This window comes from Sceloporus occidentalis, unplaced genomic scaffold, assembly GCF_023333645.1.
Source record: "Sceloporus occidentalis isolate IW3139 unplaced genomic scaffold, rSceOcc1.0.p SCAF_5, whole genome shotgun sequence".
NCBI lineage: Eukaryota > Metazoa > Chordata > Lepidosauria > Squamata > Phrynosomatidae > Sceloporus > Sceloporus occidentalis.
The window spans coordinates 43,767,851-43,790,601 of NW_028316985.1; the positions used below are offsets into that span (position 1 = coordinate 43,767,851).

General features: G+C 38.0%; 1 protein-coding gene across 1 annotated transcript in view; it reads left to right on the forward strand.

Annotated features, from left to right (window-relative positions):
- LOC149312089 (netrin-4-like) overlaps positions 1-20,480 on the forward strand; it is a 44,963-nt gene extending 24,483 nt beyond the window's left edge. Inside the window, exons 3-9 of the mRNA XM_089526786.1 lie at positions 6,766-6,892; positions 7,594-7,782; positions 10,871-11,084; positions 12,528-12,643; positions 15,537-15,605; positions 17,000-17,170; positions 17,843-20,480. Coding sequence (XP_089382912.1) covers positions 6,766-6,892; positions 7,594-7,782; positions 10,871-11,084; positions 12,528-12,643; positions 15,537-15,605; positions 17,000-17,170; positions 17,843-17,976 — 1,020 coding nt within the window. The 3' untranslated portion in view covers positions 17,977-20,480. The remainder of the gene's footprint in view (positions 1-6,765; positions 6,893-7,593; positions 7,783-10,870; positions 11,085-12,527; positions 12,644-15,536; positions 15,606-16,999; positions 17,171-17,842) is intronic.
- The last annotated feature ends 2,271 nt before the right edge of the window (positions 20,481-22,751 follow it).

A 22,751-nucleotide genomic window follows, 5' to 3' on the forward strand; every position in this document is an offset into this window, starting at 1 on the left:
CCCACCGACGCCAGGCAGGGAAAAGAGCCTCGCCTCAGCAAGGCTCGTTCCCTGCTTGGCCTCTTCCGCCGGCCAGGGAGGCGGCCTGGGAGGGCCAGGGGAAAGGGTCTCGCCTCGGCAAGGCCCTTTTCCCCTCCCTCGCCGCTTTCCCCGCCGGCCACAGAGGCTTCAAGGCAGGGACGAAGGGTCTCGCCTCGGGGAGACCCTTTCCTCTCTGCCTTGAAGCTTCCTCCGCCGGCCAGGGAGGCTTCAAGGCAGGGGAAAGAGCCTTTCTTCTTCTTTCTCCTCCTCCTCTTCTTCTGTCTCCTCTCCTCCTCCTCTTTTTCCTCTTCTTTCTCCTCCTCCTCTTCTTCTCCACCTCATCTTCTCCACCTCATCCTTCCCCTCTTCCTCCCCTTTTTCTTCCTCTTCTTCCTCCTCCTCCTTTACCCCTCCTCCTCCTCCTCTTCTTCCTCCTTTTCTTCTTCTCCACTTCCTCCTCCTCTGCTTCTTCCACTCTTCCTCCTCTTCTGGTTTTTGGCCAGAAAGGGAAGCACATTTCTGCCATCTGTCTAGGAATAATGCCAAATGTCCTCCATTTTTATCATGCCTAAGAAACATGCATTTATATGAATTTTTTTTTAAAAAACCATCAATTTTTTAGCGTCCTCCATTTTTTCAAAATGTGTCCTCCATTTGAAAAATTTGTCCTACATTTGTCCTACATTTGTCCCAGTTTGGAGGTCCTGACTTATGGCAACCCTATATAGTTCATACGATGTTTCCTTAATGGGAATTCCTTGAGACTGGGTGCACAGTGTATCAGTAGTACAATAGTTTCATCCAACAATGCCAAGGACCATAGTAGATTGTAAAACAAGTTGTCAGCCATCTTTTATATTCCCCATTCATACATCTTCTGCAGGATTTGTAATACAACAGCAACAATAGTAAAGACTAGCTAACTGAGCCAAAACCAAAGTCAGCCCAATGCTATTTAGTTGGTAGCATGATAACAGCAGCTTGGGTATTATTGATGGGGGCATGGAGAAAGGAAGGCTAGACAATAATCTCATATTGTTTACATGGGAATAAGACTCACTGATCCCAATGCAATTTTGAGTAGACACAGAAGAATGCACTTCTAATCATTTGTATTGTGAGGATAACCTGTGGCCCAGCCCTACAGATGCAGTTGGGCTGTAATTGTTATCAGTCACATACAGCATAGCCAAGGGTGTGGGATGATGGGGGTGGCATTCCAACAAAATTTGGAGGCAACTAACTGCCTGCCTGTGGTTTATACCATAGAATATCCATATATTACCTAGGATCCATAGAAACATCAAAACCAACATGCTTTTACACAAACAATAGCAAAAAAAAGTATTTAAATGTGAGATCTGCAGTGAGAAATACTGCATAGAGCAAATGACAGCCGAATCTGTTAAGAAAAGCTATTGTGTAGGAAAAAGAAAGTGCCATTTCTCTTTGGAAAATGTATTTAGACATATTCACTGAGCAGTAATTTGAAACTCAACCAATCAAACTAAACTATTCTTAAGAAAGCATGTGAAGATGTTTTGGTTAACACTTTTTGAATGAAAATGCATTTTACATAATAGCCGTTATTTAATATAGTTTCCTCATTGTAAATGTTTACTTACAAAAGAATTTTGCCATTGGTTAGCTTTTAAAAAAAAACCCAACTAAATACATGATCTACAAAAACCATTTCTGAAAAACTAATTTTAATATTGTGCATTCTGTATTTAGATTGCAAAGATTTATACTTTCTTAACATGTATTCTTATAACATTTACTACACTAAAGCTACAATTGTAATGTAGAGCTCAAAAATCCCTTCTTACAACACTTAAACAGACAAAGGAGGGGTATGCAAACTAGTCTACCAGAGGCTAGTTAAGTGCGGGCATGCAAGAAAAGAATCCACGACTTATTTCCTAAAATACAGATGGTTTGAAAAGAAGTAATTGAATATATTAATTCATGAACAAAAAAGCAATGGAAGGAAGCATGTCCTAGCAACTGTCTTATGTGTGAAAATCTGTCTCTCATTTATCTCACACAAGTTAACTTTTGTAACACTTTTTGCCTTGTATAGCATAATGAGTGACATTACCAGAGAGCTGTCAAGCTAAAAAGGAAAGCAGTCTGGATGCGAAGTAAAATGGAGAGGTTTAATGACAGAATGATAAATAGTGTGCACAAAAAGAATTCTGAGTAAATGAACTCCCTTGTTGTCAGTTCACAAAACAACAAAACATCCTGTGAAATATGCCTGTTTAGGAATGCTTCATGAAGATTCAAAATGGCAATGCTTTAGTAGCATGACAATAAATGGAAATTGCTGGAAAATGTTTCCACTCTACTTCTTAGCTGTAACAAGTCAAACCAAGGCCAGGGAAATAACTATTCAAGTGCACAATTATAGCCTAGTATAGCAGCTATTACTTTTTATTAATTTCACTTCAGTTTCTTCTTTTATTTTCCAGAGCTGCGGTCTTATCACTTGTAGATGCGTGGTCTGAATTATACACCATTATAGTCTATCTAACTGTCCAGTGACCCTGACAGCAATGTAATACTTTCAGTAATCACATATATAGATTGTTCAAGAAACAATTCAAGGGCATCATTCACACTATGTTTTGAACTGGTTTGGAAACCATTTTAAAAGGGAGTGGTTCACACTTGTCCCTATTTTTCCCAACCCAAATTTGGAGGGGGGGGGCAGCGCAAATCCCCCTTAACCCAGTTCTTTTCAAACGGAGGCATTTGCTACATCTTTTCAAAAGAACCAGGTTATTTTAGGGAATGTGCTGCCGATCCCATTTGGGGCACCCAGAAGGGAGGGGCAATGGGCAGAGGTGTGAAAGATACTCATCCCACAGGTCTTGGTAAAATGCCATTGTTTTTCTCCTCTCAGCGCTTGAGGTTCTGTGGGCGAAGTTACTGGCTCTTTAAACCCTGTGAATTCAAATTTCCTACACTGTCAAGTAGTCCCTTTAAATCATCATGCAGCTGTTTCTGCTTCTGCCAGTGAATTGGTTCCCTTTTCCCTGTTGGCTAGGTTGGGGAAGTCGGGGAGGGGGTTCCTTGGGGACAGAGTAAAGTGATGCATGGCAGGGAGGGAGAGGGCCCGGCACCCTCCATCTCTGCCCTGTGAGGCTTCACTAACAGGGCAGGGATGGGAGCGCTGGGCCCTTTCCCTCCCTGTTGCATGCCATGGTGTGTGGCAGGGAGGTGGGGGGACTCACCGAGTGTCACCCCCGTTTAGGGGTGTCATCTGGTATGGGCTGCACCTCCCTAGCGGCTCTACTGCTTGGGGATGCATGGTGTGGATTTTAAAAAAAACCTTTGACAGTTTCTGTGCACCATTGCATTTGTGTGGCTTCATGGGGGGGTTCTTGGGTGGCATGAGGGATTCTTCCCTGGCATGGATGGATTTGTGGCTCCCACGGGGGATTCTTCCCTGGTATGGATGCATTTGTGGGTGCCATGAGAAATTCTTCCCTGGCATGCATGGATTTTGCAAGATAGTGTTTTTTTTAAAAAACTGCACAATTGCTGCTTATTGTTGAACAAGATCTATGATATGTCACAGTGATAAAGATGCACATCACTTGACTGACAGTTTAAAAAAAATGCTGGCTCCGATCGCCATTTTCTGTTGGTTCCAAATTAAATGTGAACGTGAAGTGGGTTAAATTGCCACGGAGAGCTTCGACTGTGGCAAGCATAGTCTGAACATCTATTCGGTGTCAAATCAATGGAGCGATTTGAACCAATCCAGTGCAAAAACGTGAGTTTGAATGAGGCCAGGATAGGGTTACCTCAGGATTGCCATAAGTCGAAAACAACTTGGAAGCACACAACAACAAATGTTCACATCAGCAACTCAAACCACCAAATTCTTCTTCAGTTCAGATTAAAATCTGAGCAAAAGAAGAATTTGGTTTACCATCCCACCCATTTAAGTGACCTAAAATTTCAACATGAAAGTTTCACATGGCCAGAAACCTCAGATTGTTGGTCCATAGGACTCAATAACTGTTGATAGTCAGGATCTTCACAGCTTCATTAACATTTGTATCTACATTTGTATAGCGGGACAGAAAGGCTGTACACCCACAAAATAAATTAGTCCCGCTTAAGACCCTCTTGCCCACATAGTTCTTCACTAATTCATGGATGCCACCTCTTTTTCCCTGCTTTTAAATTGTGATGAGAACAATGATGATAATACTATTTAATGGAATAATCTGGCTCATCAGATGAAGTGTCCATAAAAATAGATTGTTTTGAACAAGTTCCTTCTTATAATTTGCCATCTTCTTTTTCATAAAGGATAATTAGGCCATTGCAACTCATAATTGTGGCTCCTAAGCTGCTCCTCATCTCCAAACCATTGGCTGCTGATCCTTGGCATGTTTCCAGGAATAATTTTAGCCAATGGCCACAAATATGGTGCCAGTTCCTGGCACACTGGGGGTGGGGAAGTGTCAGTCTCCCACATCAGCACTTCTATATTCATTTACCTGGGAGAAATCCCACATTAACCCTAATGGAATTTATTTTTTAGTAGACATGTAGGATTGTTCTACTATTGATTCAGTTGATTCCAGAGACTTATTTCCTTTTAAAGACTTTTTATTTAAGAAGACTCACAACACTCCAGCAGTGATCATAGCATCATAGAGCTAGTAGAGATCAAGTGGCCATGTATCTGCCAGCTCCCCATGGATCCATTTATACAATATAACACAAGCAGAAGAGAAGGTGTTGACAAATAGCTTCCAACAACTGAGCCAATCCAGATGTTGCAAGGAAAGCCAAAAAGCCCCTGGGATGACTTCCCACTCTGATCTGGAGGAAGTTTCTTCTGGGTGTAAACATACTGAACAGACCCCAGTGGCTCCACATTATAAAATATGGCATATGATATCTCACAGTAATTTAATCTGCTCAAACAAATTTACTGTTTCCTTTAAATCTATTGTAAATATAATGAGAGCAAAGAATGCATCCAGAAAGTATGTCTGAGCAGCAGCCTGATTACAACTTCATCAAGAGTTTCTTCCTCTCCACTTGCCTCCTCAGTTATGATTTATCTTGGCTTTATGACTGCTCACACTTTCTTGATAAGAGCAGTTTTCTCTGGAATTCAAATACAGATTAAGAAATTCATGCAGTTGTTTATGTTTTTGCTATGTATGCCTTACTACAGGAAAAATGCTATTGCATCCACACTGCTGTCCCTGGCTCCTTCATATCTTGGCAAGAAAAAATATTAATCTCTCTCTCTCTCTCTCTCTCTCTCTCTCTCTCTCTCTCACACACACACACACACACACACACACAGATATATATTGGTAATTACACTTTAGTAAACATGTTACAGAAGTACTCCAAAATGAAGATAAACTGTAAGCCATCTGCCCCTGTGATGGAGGAACAAATTAGTGTAGAATGACTAAGGCAATACAATGCTAGCATTTTATCAAATATGTGTGCCATTGCTTCTGCAGCCAAAACACCAATATCCATGCACAAGAGGGTGGTTTGTGCAGGTTTGAGGAAACTCCCAAGTTTTGCAAGCAAGCAAACAAAACCCACAAAAACTTTATTGGGAAAAATCCTAGTGGGATGGATCCTCTTTTTCTGCTCTTCTCAACAAGAGAACAGAGGTATTCAGAACCCCTAGGATACTGTATATTTAACTAAGAATAATGCTTTTTAATATATATATATATATATATATATATATATATATATATTAGAGAGAATTACAATGCTATGATAAAATAGACAATGGATGTAGCTAGTGTTTGAGGTCTGAATAATTTACAAAGCATATGTTTGGAGATATAAGAACAAATTATCCATTAACTCATTGGTTTATGCTAAGACTGTTTCTTTGTAGAAACAAGTAGACAGTGGTTCTTTGTCAGTGGTGAGGTAGACTATCATTTTTTTTTACAATTTTTTAATGCAGAAATGACAACATGCTGTTGTTAAAAGGCATCCATCATTATATATTAGTATTGCAACAATCATAAGGTAGTTGCCCATCTGTGACAGGCACTTGATAAAGTCCATGGTGTGAATAATCATAACAACTCAACAGCTATCACCTTTCCCTGCTTTACAAATCAAGGTGGAGCATTTGTACACTGTGCAAACTTCAGGAATCTCCCCATACCCTGTTTCCTATAGAGAATGTGTATTCTCATTGTCCTATGGAAGAACACATGCAATAAATTGTTTAAAATGAGAGAAAACATAATCTAAATTACTCTGGCTCTTTAATAGTCTGTATTACCCTGCGAAGAGTAGGTATCAGACTGTGAAACAAGTGGTAAAATGCAAAGATGGAAATTAATTTTATTACCATAGCTTCATCTGCACTGCAGAAATAATCCAAGTTGACATTACTTTGTCATGGCTCAGTGCTATGAAATTCTGAGATTTGTGGTTTTGTGAGATATTTAGCTTTTTCTGTCAGAGAGCTCTGGTGCCATAACAAACTACAATTCCCAGAATTCCATGGCAGTGAGCCATGGCAGTTAAAGTGGTGTCAAATTGGATTATTTTTGCTGTGTGGATACAGCCCACTTGGATAAGCCCTCAGTCATCTGATTCTACAGAATGATTTCTGTCACAACAGCAATGCTCTCTTGCCTAGATTAGCACATCATCTGAAAAATTGGCATAGCTGGTATATTTGCATGTTTGTTTGCTTAGTTTGTTTCCCACTGCTAGGTCCATGGAAGGTGCATGTGTAAACACAATACTGCAGGGATTCATTGTCAACATTGTGCTCCTCTCTACAATGACCAGCCTTGGCAAGCTGCAAATGGCAAGACAGGCGCCCCAAATGAATGCAGATGTAAGTAGCAAACTCACATTGATACAAGCGTTTCTGGTCTATGATAAATGGAATTCCTTTCTACACCTGTTTTTCTTATATTCCCCAAACTGAAGCAACTCCATTTGAATGAAATCAGCAAGACAAAACCGATATCCACATCATTTTTAAAAACTGGCATTTACAGAAATGTTAATGTGCATTTTACTAAGAAGTAACCATTTTCTTGGCATCCTTTTGGAATCCAGGACCAGTTATTTATGTTGTCACAGGACATCTGAATTGCACTGGACATTAAAACACTTAAAATGTCTCAATTGGCATTCCAAAAATGTAGGAAAACATGGTTTCAGTGACTTAAATAGCATAGCAAGAAGCCTCACTGAAATTTGATGAGAATTAACATATGTGAACTGCAGCTTTTACCTTGTTCCCAGAATAAGTGATTGAATATTTTCATATTGACATATACTCTGCTGAGAGCTTACTGTAAGTTGCAGCAATTTCATGCCCTTTCCTTAACTAAATCAGAGGATCTAGACAGTGACAATAGCACTGTCTAGCATTTTAGGAACATCTGTAGACTTGCAATGCATTTAATTTCATTATTTGCAACAATTATAATTGATACTTTTTGGTAAACAGTAGCAAGTTTAATTTGTCTCTTTAATTTGTTTAATTTGTCTCTTTTTTTAAAAAAAAATATCTTGGCTATTTTTCAGCCTGTAAGTGCAATGGACATTCTGACACTTGCCACTTTGACATGGACACATGGTTGGCATCAGGGAACCAAAGTGGTGGAGTGTGTGATAATTGTCAACACAATACTGAAGGACAGCATTGTCAGCGTTGCAAACCAGGCTACTACCGAGACCTTAGAAGACCGTTTTCTGCCCCAGATGCCTGTAAATGTAAGCCAATTATCAATTTTAGAATATAAATGCTTGAAGACTACATCCTTTTATCATGCATTAATGTTATGTCCTAGTAGACAATATTAAGATTGTCATCATCACATCAGTAAATAGAGGAACAAGTCCAATAGATATGCTTAGGCAACCTTCCCATGTTTCATTCAACTTTATTTGCAAGTAGGAATTCACAAGAATCTGGCACCGGAGCTCCATTAGCAACCTTTCATTGCATTTACTTTGGGATACCAATGATGCAGCTGAAAGTTGTTTTGACAGGAATATTCATACAAACTTAACTTTTTAAAAAGCCATTGACATGCAGTTTTATATATTCTTGGTTTTTCAGTCTGTTTTGCATTCCGCAGTTCACCCTATTCTGATCTTTAAAAAAAAAATCCAGCCCAGAAATGTAGATTCTTTCTTTCTTTCTTTCTTTCTTTCTTTCTTTCTTTCTTTCTTTAAAAAAGGGCCATGTTATATGTTTCAATAAATGTGAGGATTTCATCAACCCAAAATATATTATTTAAATTTTGTAATAGACAGTTTGTGACATCTTCTGTTCTTACACTGCAAACTTACACATGTTTATTCAGATACAAATTCTGTTGACTTTACTGTGGCCTACTAACAAATAAGAGAGTGTGGCTTACTAACACATAAGAGAGTGTAGGGCTGCAGGCATAATGCTGGTAATGGTTACTGATTGTAGTATCCAGAAAATATTGAATTCTTACAAATGGCATACATTTTTATAGAATGTCTGTCAGGGAAAAATATACATGGCCCAGAGCTCCTATTTCTAGCACCCATTGCAATATTAATTGATGTGACAATGATAGGACTCAGAATAAGGGAGAAGAAAAAGAAGCATATCCTGTCCTCACCTTGAGGTTTGAGATGGGATGCCTTTCAACAGATCCAAGCAAACTTGCTCTCACTAGTTCTGGAGCTAAACTGAGAACCTTCCCCTGTCTTTGGCCATGCCACTCCTTTCAAGCTCTGCTCCATCCTGAAGATAGGCAGTTCCTAAATAAGTAGGTCTACAAGACTCGTACTCAACGCCTATCTTTAACACTGCCTGAAACAACATTTTAGTCAAAGTTGTAGTTTATCTCTGGTTCTACAGGCACTCTGATTGTCAGGCCTTGGGTTTGGGTTCAGTATCTCTATGGCTTAAACAACTGGTGAGCCTAACCCAGTTGGTTCCTTCTTCTCCATGTCAGAATAATAGCTGCTAATCATTTAGAGGGATGCCAAGCCCACAAGATCTCCTGACTCCTCCAATTTTAGCCAAACCATATATAGCAGCTAAGAAAGTCTTGTAAGCATTTCCTATCCAAGATTAGTGCCACTTTTTGTGTAAAATAAATGTGCAAAGAAGGATAACATATTCAATATATATTCAAAGAGATAGTCGTGTTAGCCTGTTTTATCATTAATAACGCAAAGGAATCCAGAAGCACTTTTGACAGTAACTTGAAAAATGGAATTTCTAACATAATTTTTTGTGGACTACAGTTCATTAGATGGATAGTCTGTGAAAGCTTATGCTAAACATTCTTCATCCCAGTCACCTTCAAAGGTTTTCCTAGATTCCTCTATGTCTTTTTATCTCTAAGACACATATGTACAAATATGAATGAAAGACAGGAAAGCTTCACCCAAGGACCATTATATTAAAAGCTTAAATCAGTTACAGATTCTCTAAATGGCCTTGTAAGCATGGCTGTCTCAGGGCCAGTTCATCCAAGAAACACAAATCTTCCCAGTTATATCTCTTTAAGCACTCTTTGCAAGCACATACTCAGCTAAGCTTGAAAAAGTTACTTTTCTGGACTGACTCCCAAAATCCATGCAGACTGGAGGATTCCAGTAGTTGTAATCCAAAAAATTAATTTCCAATCTCTACTTGCACTTAATAATAGCAGTTCCCTTAATGGTAGCAATTCTGATTGTGATTATAATAGTTGCTGCTGTGCTGTGCCAGATCTGAATCACAAGTTTACACATACAATGCACAAAGGAACACTGAGATTTATGTGCTTCTGTAAATCCATAAAGTACTAGAAACTGCTATTCAGTATCAGTTTCATGTTTTTAAAAAATAAGTAGTTGCCACACAGGGCTCAATTGCAAGGATGAATAAATACATGTAGCTTGTTTTTTTACATATAGAAAAAAACCCTATGTAAATGATAAACGCATCCCCACAACAGAGACTCTTCCTGAAAGCTTTCTTTCTTCACTATTTCTTCTTGATCAATTTACTGTTTCTGCAAGATCTACTGATACAAAGGAAATGCTTTTCGGCTGTTGCCTCTAACCAAGTCATCATGAGTTTCATTCCTGGGCAACTCTCCCAGTTTCATCTTCAGCTGCTATCATCTGTATAAAGTCTGCATCAGTGGAGTCAGGATGACACATGATAGAGCCAACAGAGGAAAAAATATTTCCTGCATTAAATTGTTCAGTTACAGATTTCCCCCCCCCCCCCCCCCCGTTGCATGAAGTGTGAGGAGTTTTTTGGATAGTTCCAAGTGAACAAAAAGCTTTGAGGAGAGTAAATTGAGATTATGCAGTAGTCTCAACTGGGAAATAATGGCCCTTGTGTCATGCTTACTTTATGTTGATAACAACCTATCTGATAACCTCTTATTCATATATGGCAGAGAATGGAATTCTGTAGCTATTAGCAGCTCAGGTCAACACTTTGGCTCAATCTCTGGGAAACAATGAAAATGAAAAAGCTGCAAGGTCAAAACAAATGAAAGAGCTGTTAAACCAATCCTTAGCTACACTAAGCATACTCTTTAGTAAGCAGTATGTAATATTTGTTCAGGAGTCGGTATTTACTAGATAAAGCAGGTCATATTCTTATTTAGCATGGTAAACAGTATATTTGAAGGTCACACAGATTGTTTTCCCTCTCCTTTTTTAACTACTTGCATGAATCTTTGAGATGCTACTGCAAAGTAGTCTGTGAGATTATTTAATAACTATCTATAATTATTAAATTTAAAACACTTGTCCTCCCCCCCCCCCCCCCCAGAAAAAGTAACCTCTTGCCTCTGTGTTAATATTTCAGTGTGCTCCTGTCACCCTATTGGATCGGCTGTGCTTCCCTTTAGCAATAGCACCTTCTGTGATCCCAGCAATGGTGATTGTCCCTGCAAACCTGGAGTGGCTGGTCCTCAATGTGATCGGTGCATGGTAGGATACTGGGGCTTTGGAGATTATGGCTGCCAACCATGTGATTGTGCAGGAAGCTGTGATTCACTGAATGGTGACTGCATCAGTAGGTGAGTGAACAGACTCTGCTATGCATCAGACACTATTTGTGGCATGGCTATCCAATTATGGTTTCTTAGTCTGCCAGATACAGTCAGAAATTCTGGAGCTTTCAAGCTGAGATTTAGATAGTCAGTACTATATGACTGAAATTGATTGCAAAGACAATGGAGACAGAAAAATCTAGTATTTCAACAGCAAAACTCCCACTGACTCACTTCAGAATCAGAAACTGTAATCTCTGAGATGCCAAAGGAGAACAAACCATATAAGGGAAGACACAGAATGCTAAATTGTAGCCAAAACTATACATAGAAATCCTTTTATAAATAGTGTGCATTCCACAGGACAGAGACTTCAATTAACTGTTTCCGTAACAAATTTTATACCACTAATCATAAACTACAGACATTTATGCAACAAGTTATAGATTTTGTACTGCTATTTCCTTACCTGTATGCTTCTAAATAAAATAATTTACCAGGGGTGACAAGCTTTCTTCACCAAACATTGCCCATATTAATCCAGCATGAAAAGTAGTTGAACTGGAATAAAGTTGAACTGGATATACAACATATGTAGATTGTACATACATTCAGCCAAAATCTCAGCTTTATCTTACTTTTAAATCTTTTTTATAACATGAATGCCTAACTTTTTAAATAAAAAAAGTCTCTGAACTAAGATCAAGAGCCAGGGGCAAGGGGGTAATAGTGGCTCCAGGAACTTATGTAGGGCCATTGTGTAGTGCAAGAAATTAATTGGGGCATGTGGTGTTGCCTGAGATACCTGACTTTGTGAGAAATTTCTGCCATGTTATGTTTTGGGGTCAGATCCGTCCAAGAATTATAGATAAAAAGGTAAAATTAAATGCAGTAGGAAAGAGAAAGACTATAACATAGATGGATTGACTCTGTGAAGGAAGCGATGGCCCTCAGTTTTGCAGAGCTGTTAAATAGCAGGATACTTGAAGGTTGGTCATTCAAAGGGTTGCTGTGAGTTGAAGCCAACTTGACAACAGTTAAAAATAACAAAGTACCTTTGGTGACAGTGTATTTCCCATATGTTGGAAATGTGGAAGGTCAACACAATATATTGTTTTTTTCCTATCTGCTTCTGATTCCCTAAGTGTTGCTGCGGCTTTTTTTTAAATTTGGTAATAAAGGCCCCATACAGACTGCCAAAATAAAGCTACTTCAGGTCACTTTGGAGGTATGCTGTTTAAATGCTGCAGGTGTCCTAAGAGTCCAGAAGCCGCGTCAAAGCCACAATCCAGGACTAAGGACTGGAGCGCAGCTTTGGCACAGCTTCCGGACTCTTAGGACACATACATCATTTAAACAGCATACCTCCAAAGTGACCCGAAGAAGCTTTATTTTGGCAGTCTGTATGGGGCCAAAGTTTAACTTATTTCATAATTGAACATTTCACATAGTTTCTTTATTTAATTACAGCAGTGCAGCCATAGACTGGTATCATGAAATCCCTGATTTTAATTCTCCATATAACAAGAGTGAACTTACATGGGGTTGGGAGGATGAACAAGGATACTCTGCTCTTCGACATTCAGGTAAAAATATGAACTTGGGCCTATTTACAATCTTGTCTAACAAGATAATCTTATTTTATAGCTATTTATGAATAAGTACTGAAATGTTGCTATAGATTTGAAATACAAAACGGAAAGCCAAGAATATAAATAAAATTTGCTGAGACCAATCTACAAATGTAAATTAATCTTAGGAAGCTGACATATTTAGCTTGGACAAGAGAAAACTTAGAGGTGACATGATAGCTATATTTAAATATCTGAAGAGAGGCCATATGAAGCTAGAACAAGTTTTTTTCCTGCTGTTCCAGAGGCTAGAACATGGACCCATGGATTCAAATTACAAGAAAAGGGAACCCACCTAAACACTAGGAAGAAGCTTTATACTGTAAGAGTTGTTCAACAATAGAATAGATTGCCCTGGATAGTGGTGGCCTCTCCTTTTTTGGAGATCTTTTAAAAACACTTTGTTGCATACATTTCTTTTGAAAGTAAGGATGAACTTAATAAACAAACTTGAGATGCACGATGATTCCAAAAATAACCCAAAAGGAAGCCTTGTTGGCATCAACCTGCACAGCTCAATATTTTACAGTTATATCCATCACAATATTCTGATTAAATCATATTTTGTGTTTATCATGTACCAACACTTATCTATTGCCTACTTCAGGTGCCATTGGCTTCAAGGCCTGTTTTATAGACTAGGTGCCAGCAGGATGTCAGGGCAGGAAAAGCAACGTGAACATAAATTCAATCCCACTTGTAAACTGGGATCAAAATATGCAATGTCATGGTCATAGGATTGTTATCTTTGTACTACTGGTCATACTGCCACAAAAGAATCCCAAATTCCTCTCACTCCCTTCCTTGCCTCCCCTCCCATATATATCTTTAAAAACTGAAAAGAGATGAAGATAATTTTGTGGACATCCTTAAACATTATTCTGGGTTATTAAACAAAAGTAATTTACATTAAATAAACAGTAGTTCCTCCGTTCAAATATGTTAACACTAATTTTGGACTAAGCATGAAGAGATGACACAAGAAATGTCCATTTCTCTTTTTACATAACTTTGAACAACAAAGTTTATTTTTCTCATTTTGCATACAATCACTACTTTCAGGCTTAAACCTTACATCATATATAGTTATCTCTGAGTAATGTTTTCTACTTTAATCTTTTAGTGTCAGAGTTGAAAATTTTAGGCTGTAATTGAGCATTATGATATATTAACATATGACTACATTGATGTCCCTTTCATGATTCATATGCTCAAGAGCAAACCAGCATGGAACACGGAACAGTTACATTTATAATATATTACTACAGAAAGACGGGAAATATTTCTATGGATTTTAAAGTGTTAAATGGTCTTCCTAATAACATTCAGATGGTAGCATTCCTAATTCTAAAAAGCAAAATAACATGCAACCTTGCACATAATAAACAACGCCCAATATATATTATGAGATTTTTCCAAATATTAAATAGTCGGCCCTCCATATCCACGGATTCTTTATCTGCAGATTTGACCATTCACAATTTGAAAATATTCTGAAACAATACACATTGTAAAAAGGAAATCTTGGTTTTGCTATTTTATATAAGGGACACCATTTCACTGCACCCTTTGTATTTAATGGGATGTGAGCATCCACAGATTTTGGTATCCGCTAGGGGTCCTAGTACCAAACCCCAGAGGATGCCAAGGGCCCACTCTAGTCTCAGCACAATAATATGTATAGTAGGAGTGAGGTCCTTGGTTCAATCCTGGATTTTGACACTATTCCTATTATGCACTACTCTTGCATGACACCAAATTAGGAGAAGTAGCTAATACCCCAGAGGAAAGGATCAAAATTCAAAATGACCATAATAGATTAGAAAGCAGGACCAAAACTAAGAAAACGAACTTCAACAGGAAGAAATGTAAGGTACTGCACTTAGGCAGAAAAAAATGAAATGCATAGATACAGGATGAGGGACACCCATCTTAACAAGACTACATGTGAAAGGGATATGTTAGTCCTAGTAGACAGCAAGTTGAACATGGGTCATCAGTGTGATGCAGAAGCTAAAAAGGGCAGTGCGATTCTAGGCTGCATCTGTAGAAGTATAGTCTCTAGATCAAGGGGAGCTTGGAACCTGGTAATCTATGTTAACTGGACCTAGGTTACCAAATCCAAACAATGTGGCATGACTGATTTGGTGTGTTGTGTTTTCAACTTTTCTATTTTGATTCACTGCTGTTAGAGCTGTTAAGCCAGTGGATACCACCTTTGTATCCAATATTTTCCTGACTTGATATCTCTCATGGAAAATGAAAGTATTCAATTAATCATATTTTCAGGCACTCATCTGTCCCCCACCCCAAAAAAACTATTTTTGCAGAACATGGCAGTTCAATTATAGTGAAGTCTGAGAATATATTTAACTGAAATGAATGACAATGTTTATATTGTTAAGGATAGTCTTGCTGTGAACACATAATAGAGTCCTGTGGGTTTATTTAGGTAGCCGTGTAGTTCACCTGATAACTCCGAAGTGAAGTAATTGTAGCTAGAAGTGTTCAAGTGAATGGTGATTCAGAGAAAGTAAGGCCAGCCTCACCATTAAGCCAAGTAAGCTGACCAACTCAGAGAGGCTATATGAGAGTGGAAAGGGAAGAAGCCCACTGCCATTCCCCAATGTTGGAAGACAGAATTCTCTGTCATATGGCCTACTCAGCCTAATGTTCTCCAGTGCTGTAGAGGATACGGTCCTTTTGCCAGTGCTAAAGCCATATTCAGTTGCTATTTCAACTGGTTTCCCTTTGTGGAACTTGGAGGGTGACCAACCTTGTTTTTCACCTGAAATAGCAAAATATCTGGGACCATCTCTAAGAAGAAGGTATTTTTGTATTTCCATAGGAAAATGTGAGTGTAAAGACCAAGTTTTACGAAATTCCAAGATCTTTTGTAGCATGAAATATACATATGGTGAGTAAAAATAAATGTATATACTATTCAGTTGATGTAATATTGCCAACAGTCAATTATCAACAAAAATTGTCAGCACAACTGCTCTCAATGGGACAATGAAGAGAAGGGTGAAAGCATTTACAGACCAAATTAATGCAGTATTATAAAAGCCAGTGGTAATAGGCCAATGTAACTAGCAGGTTCTACATATGTACTTGAGTAAAGCAGAGTAGAGGAGGTTGGAGAGAAAGATGTGGAAATGTTAGAAGCTGTTCCCCACTTAACTCATAGAAGGATGTTGGAGTGGGAGGACAGAAAAAAGATGAGTCTGGGCATGATATAAAGCCCACGTCTGCTGTTTGTGATAGTGTAGAGGAGTTATAGACTTGATTAGTGTTAGATGGTGCTAGTTAAAAGGATCTCAAGTTGAAGCAAATCCTATTAGGATAAAGAAACAATGGCTGCTCTTTATTCAACAATACAAGAGCTAGCAATTATCTGGACTTGCATCTAGAACTGGCCAGAAGGCACAGATCCCTTGTGAACAAGAAAACAGATTTTCAAAAGAAATGTTCAGCTCCCGCCTGTGCTATAATTCACCTCAACTTTGTTTTTTCTTTCTAATGGACCAACATAGCTGCTTGCATATTTTGTCTACTTCGTTCAGTTCTCCCAATAGATTTTATCTTCCTGTGTCCACAGGCATCCTTCAATGAGACTTTTTCTGTAAGCAAAGCAGCATTTGACTCTAGAGAAATCTCTTTCTGTACTTCCCATTATAAAGTATTTATTGTCCTATTTGCATTGTGTTGCCAATTAGAGGCTTCCTTTGAGAACTACTGATAGGCCTCTAACTTGAAAGTCATCCATGCATGACTCAAGTAGATGGGTGGGGAGCAGAGAGAGAAATCCCCAGGAACTTTTTATCCACAAAGCCTTAGGAACCAAGCGAACTTTGAACAACAAGATTAGTTTTCCTTGCCAAAATGTAAGCATTTTAAACTTGTAATGAGATGTGATAGAAAAGTACTGTTTTATTCTGTAGTTTTCTGCACACATGTAAAATGATGAGTAAGCAGTAGTTCCCAGTAACCCCAGTAGGAAGAAGCAGCTGTGTTCCTAAAAATCAGGTCACTGAGCATCTCCCTGCACCCTCTCTTTGGCAAAGCCCTAACAGGCTCATCAAGTAAGGGATCTGGCACAGCTTTTGTTTAACTAAATCACGTTTTATTCTCCGCATCAAATCAAGTATGTGGAAAGATTTCTGTGTTGCTCTGTTGGTAAACAAATTGTGAAAGTGTAAAAATGGTTTAATCTGTAGTATATGCACTGCTCATACTCAACATGAACATGTATGACTTAACAGGAAAAAATATGCATATATTCTTTATTTTGAAACTGTTTTCGCACAGTGCTAAAGGCAAAGATTTTGTCAGCTCATGATAAAGGCTCTCATGCTGAGGTCAATGTGAAGATCCAAAAAGTTCTGAAATCTACAAAACTTAAGATTTTCCGAGGGAAGCGGATTCTTTACCCAGAATCATGGACAAACAGAGGCTGCACTTGCCCAATACTTAATCCTGGTAGGTATTTATTATGCCAAATACATTCCTATCAGCTGTATACTTACTTTTCTTTTATACTTCACTGTTTATTTCCAGCCTCTCTTATGATTCTCAAGTGTTTAAAAATGCATTTCATGCATGGATCTCTTTTATTCTTTTATTCACATTTTGGGAGTAAAAGAAAACATTACATAGATGCTTCAGCAAACTAAACTGCCAATTATGGCTCTCACAGACTGAGCTGATTTTAGACAACATACATAACCATTGTAAGAAAGATCCTGCTCTAGTTGTATGTGTAAATGGTTTTTTTATACATAATGATTAGTGCCAAGTCTGGCTGCCATGTTCTGTACTAATTGAAATTTCTGAACCAAGCACGATGGTAGCCCCATGTAAAGCGCATTACAGAAATCGAGACGGGAGTTTACAAGTTTCAAGACAGTTATTCAAAATACCCTTATAAGTTAGATTTGTAATAATCATGTTGAAATAACCATTATTTTTCCAATACTAATATTAGAAAATGTATTAACCAGTGAGTCATCTAAAATGTATCTTATTTTTATTTCCAATGTCTCTAAATAATTTTCTCCCTTTCTCAACACACACGCCTTTTTAGGATTACGTATCTTGGATAAATACTCTTTTGGCACTGCTCCAATAAATATTTGCTTATTTTCTTTGTAGGTCTGAAATACCTTGTAGCTGGATATGAAGATGTTCAAGCAGGAAGACTGATAGTGAATATGAAAAGTTTTGTCCAGCAATGGAAACCAGCTTTGGGGAAAAAAATATTGGATATTTTAAAAGACTGTAGCTGAAATTGGCAAACAGGGCATTTGTTCATGCACAAAATGCAAACTTGGAGAAAAGGAGACCTCTTCAATGAAAACTGGAATAAGAGAATAGTGCCAAATGTGTGTAAAGAGGTATTCCAATTTCCTAACCTTTCATCCCAATTATAAACAAACTGACCGTAACTGCATCATTTATAAAGTGTTTGGAGGTGTAGCTCCCACTCAAGACTGAAACCCTTCCAGCAGTCTCATTTGGATGTAAAGTGATGTGCAGAATGTATTCCAGCCTCAACAAACAGTGAATACACCAACAAGTTGTGCATCCTTTGAGCCTTATTACACAAGAAACCAAAACTAAAACAGAGCTGGAGAGTAGCGGCTTTCTCTGTGCCTTACCGTATGATGTCATAGCACTTCAGTTCTCTTCCCATGGGAGATGGTCATCAAAGTGAGTCTTTTGTTGAACAGATTTTTCTGGCTAGAAAAAAGTACTTGCTTTGACAGCCATCTCCCACTGGAAGAGAACTTAAGCATGATAACATTGTGCGGTAAAGCATGGAGAAAGTGGCTACTCTCCGGCTCCATTTCAGCTTTGTTTTCTAGTGCAGTAAGGCTCTTAAAGCTTATTCAGTTCCACCTTTCCACTAATCATATTTTGGGAGAAGGGGAAAACTACAAAACTACAAACTACAAACTTATATCTATAAGTCTGATCTCTGAATTGGGCTGATCTGCTTGAAACTGAGTTCCATTAACTCAACAGAATACTTCAAACAATCACAGCTTTTATGTTATGTCTCCACAGTTAATGTGGATTTAGTATCTGGCTTTATAAGTGTTTTATTGATCTACACTGATGTATGTGGAACTGCCTAAACTTATTTGAAAGTTAGAAACTTGTTTTCATGTTTCATTTTAGAAGAATGCATAAACACTAACGATGGACAAAATGACTACCATGTGCTATATCTGTTTAAATCTTACAGCCGGTTAATGAAATCCACTGGAATGCTATTGTTTTATACTTGTTTTACACAAGAGGAATGTATGATTAGATAACACTTGTTAATTTCTAAAGGCTGTACTTGTATGGAAAGGACACATATTTGTGGGGAAAATCTACTGGACAGCACACAAATCCAGACTAAATCTAGTCCCATCAAAATGACCTGGATAATTTAGTCATGAGCAACTAAATTCAATGTGAGTCAACTGTGTTGACCTAAAATGGATCCAACCAATAAGGTTGGTAATACCATATCTAATTAGGACATGCCTTTATCCAACAGAGTTTTGTGAGACAGTATTTAAAAGCAATTCAGCAGATTTTTATTTGGGGCACTTAAACACACTGGGTCCAATTTTGTAGCCTTTTTAAACATTAGGGATTTATTTCAAGACACTGAAATTAAAAATATCATTGTAAGTTACATTTGTAATTTATTTCAGACTTTTTGGGCTGACAAAAATGGATAGAACATATACTTTCAAGGGAACTTTTTTTTAAGGCTGGTTCTATTATACACTCATCCCTCTCAATTCATGGACTTGGAGTCCGCGGTCTTGGTCCTTTGCAGACAGAAATCAGAGAGAGATAAAATTGTGTGTGGGAGCGCACAGCCATTATAACCAATGGCAACTTGAATATTTGCATTTTTCTGGATTTGCCGGGGGGGGGGGGGGTCCAGATCCCCTGCGAATCAGGAGGATGCCTGTATTTGGTTAATAGTATAAATGGCAGTGTTTCCATTATGGGGCATTACACACATATAAGTATTTGATTATGTAAAGCACTTTATTGTCTGCCCCTTTCCAGTCTTAAAATGTTAACGTTCAGGAACAGCTTATAACACAGGAAAAGGTATTCTGAGACAGAAGCACTCAAAAACTATTACAATAAAGCTAATGCTTTCCTTCATGCCTGGCAGTTACCACTCAGAAAAGCTAAGGATAAATTTTGAAAAAACTAATATATTCACACTGAAGTCCCAACTTCAGACTAATACTTTGATTCTATAGATATCAAGTATTATTAGAGTCTATATATTACAAAAAGAGATCTTTTAAAAAGAACAATAAAACTTGTGCTTGTTGAAATGTGATAGACTTCATAATTCATGCAGGACGTGGCCTTTGTTTATAGCATCTAATCTTGAAGAATAAGTTCACGTTTTCTTTGACATGTAATCTATACCATGAACAGCTCATGGACCAAGCAAGGGAGTCTCTACCCCTATTTTGTCCATAAGCTACCAAAAATGCATATTCTTCTGTTATTAGATTATGCATCTCTTGGTAACAAATCTTTAAACTAGCACCAAAAATGGTTCAACATACAAACATGCATATATACACACACATAGGAACATACATACACATCCATGTACAAACATATGTATGTGCATGAAAGGCAAAAGAAAAGAAATGTTATTGTAACTCTTTTTTTTAAATTAAAGAGTTACAATACCATTTAAAAACAAAACACCACACTGGGTCCTATGTGTATTTTCTATTGTGGTCCTGTGGATTCACACAAACGATGCTGTTTTGAAATTTTGCTTTTGTATCTAATGTATATAATAAATATATGATTTCAAGAAATTTTTACTGTGGACTTATATTTTACAGTATCTTCTGCAAAGTTAAAAGATAAAGTGACAGTAAAGACTAGTATTGTATTAGTGTCCCTGACAGACTGGTTCTGAAGCTCCAATCTGGAAATAAATGGCGATAGAAGCAAATTAGAGACAAACACTTGGAATAAGTTAGGTTTCATTTGACTCTTCTGACAATGCCTTGGAATGACTGATGAGTTGAATGAGTCTTAGTATAAACATTAGTAGAGTAATGAAGTGTTCTCAGGAAATCACACTCTTGGGGACAACACATTTGCTTTGAAAATTCTCAGAGTGGTTACTTATACAAGAACCTTCAACTTCATATGCCAAAACAAGCTTTATATACCAAATGTGATGTTGACAAACCGTATTCATTGTGCTGCATGAGTATCTTTAGAACAGGAAATAAAATATATATTCTCCACTTTTAGCACTGAAAAACATGTACATGTAGCTGCAGCTTTGAAAGCAGAGTGCTAATAACGGAGCAAAGAAACATTTTCTGCTCTTGCTTCTCTGTTCTATGAGCCATCAAAATATCATATTTATCGTTTTCAGCAGCCAGATGGGATGATTATGCAAGCATAAAAACCAGTCTAGGCATTCATTCTAAGTTTGTATTAATAACCCCTAGGAATATGCTGATTCACATTATTTATTAATTACATTTATGTGCCATCTTTCTTCCAAACAGCTCAAGGCATAATACATACGGTAGTCCTCCTTGTCTCCCATTTTTTTTATGGTCACATCAACCCTGTGAAGGTAACCCATGCTGAGACTTGTGACTTGGCCAATGTCATCCAGTGACTTTTATGCCTGAGTCAGCATTTGAACCAGTGTTTCCCCATTCCTTGTTTAGCACTTTATCTACACCACCACATCAGCTCTCATTTGAGCCAGATTTAAAGATACATGGAGGCTGAAACAGCTCAGTTTTAACAGCTTGTGATGTTGGAATTACATTGTGCAAAAGTCATAAGCAAAAAACTCTACTTCCAGTTTAATACAGAGATTCCTATTGCTAATAGGAAGTAATGGCCAAAAAAGCACTCATAGAGAACAACATTGGATTTTGAACCTTGGATTTTCTGAGGTAAAATGCCCAAGGGCGCTTTCACACTAAACAATTGTTGTACTGTTATTCCTCTTTAACTGCCATGTTTCCATTCTGTCGAATCTTGGGGTTTGTAGTTTGGTGAGGCACTATAATACTCTGACTGAAAATTCTAAATGCCTCTCCCTATACTGCAAATCCCATGCTTCCATAGGATGGAACCATGGATGTCAACGTGAAACAATTGCCCTATACTTGTGTAATATGAACATGCCCTTAAGAGAGTGACTTGCAAACAAATTTAAAAATTAATAATTAGCTGTTCTTTCATGCCACCCCAAATTGCTGCCCGAGGCAGTCTCTTCACTTTCTCTAATAGAAAGGACAACCCAAGCAGCTCAACTTTATACAATGTGCTCAATTTTCTAGGCTTGGAGCCCAGGAAGCAAAGTGCTAGTCTGGAATATGACTGCTAGGGCCCCTGTTTAAGTCTTTACATCCCCGCACACTCTTAATGCCTTCCAAGTATAAAATTTATTGACATGTATCCAATGCCTATCCCATCTTTTTTCTGGCATAGGACAAGGGTAATATTGTTTGAACAGAAACAGCATTAAACAAGTTAGAACCATATCTGCCAAAGCATGCATACTGTCATCAAATAATAGCATTGTGCTGTTTTCCCTCTAGACCTCTAGTTTATTTAGTAGAATCATAGAGCTGGAAGAGACCACCCACTGCAGTGCAGGAATGGACAATAAAACAGTCTTGACAGATGGTTGTCCCACCTCTAATACTTTTATCCTGTGTCTTGATGTCAGTATGATGTGAAATGAGACCCTCTTCCTCAGTTCAGCTAGGACCAGGGACCTTGGTTTGTCCCTTCCCAGAACTGTGTTTTGCAGTGGACACAAGGACTGCAGTTATTTATGTTAAGGAAAAAGCAACATGGGATATACAGTGAAAGAAATAAAACATGTATGTGAGAGTCAGGATGACTCAGCAAAAGCAATTAGGAGCCACACAGGTGTAAATAGTAATGGAATTAGCAAGTCCTAAATGCCAAGGACAGAAATGCAAAGTGAATAATTGAACACACCTGAGAATTGTTAAAGTGGACAAGG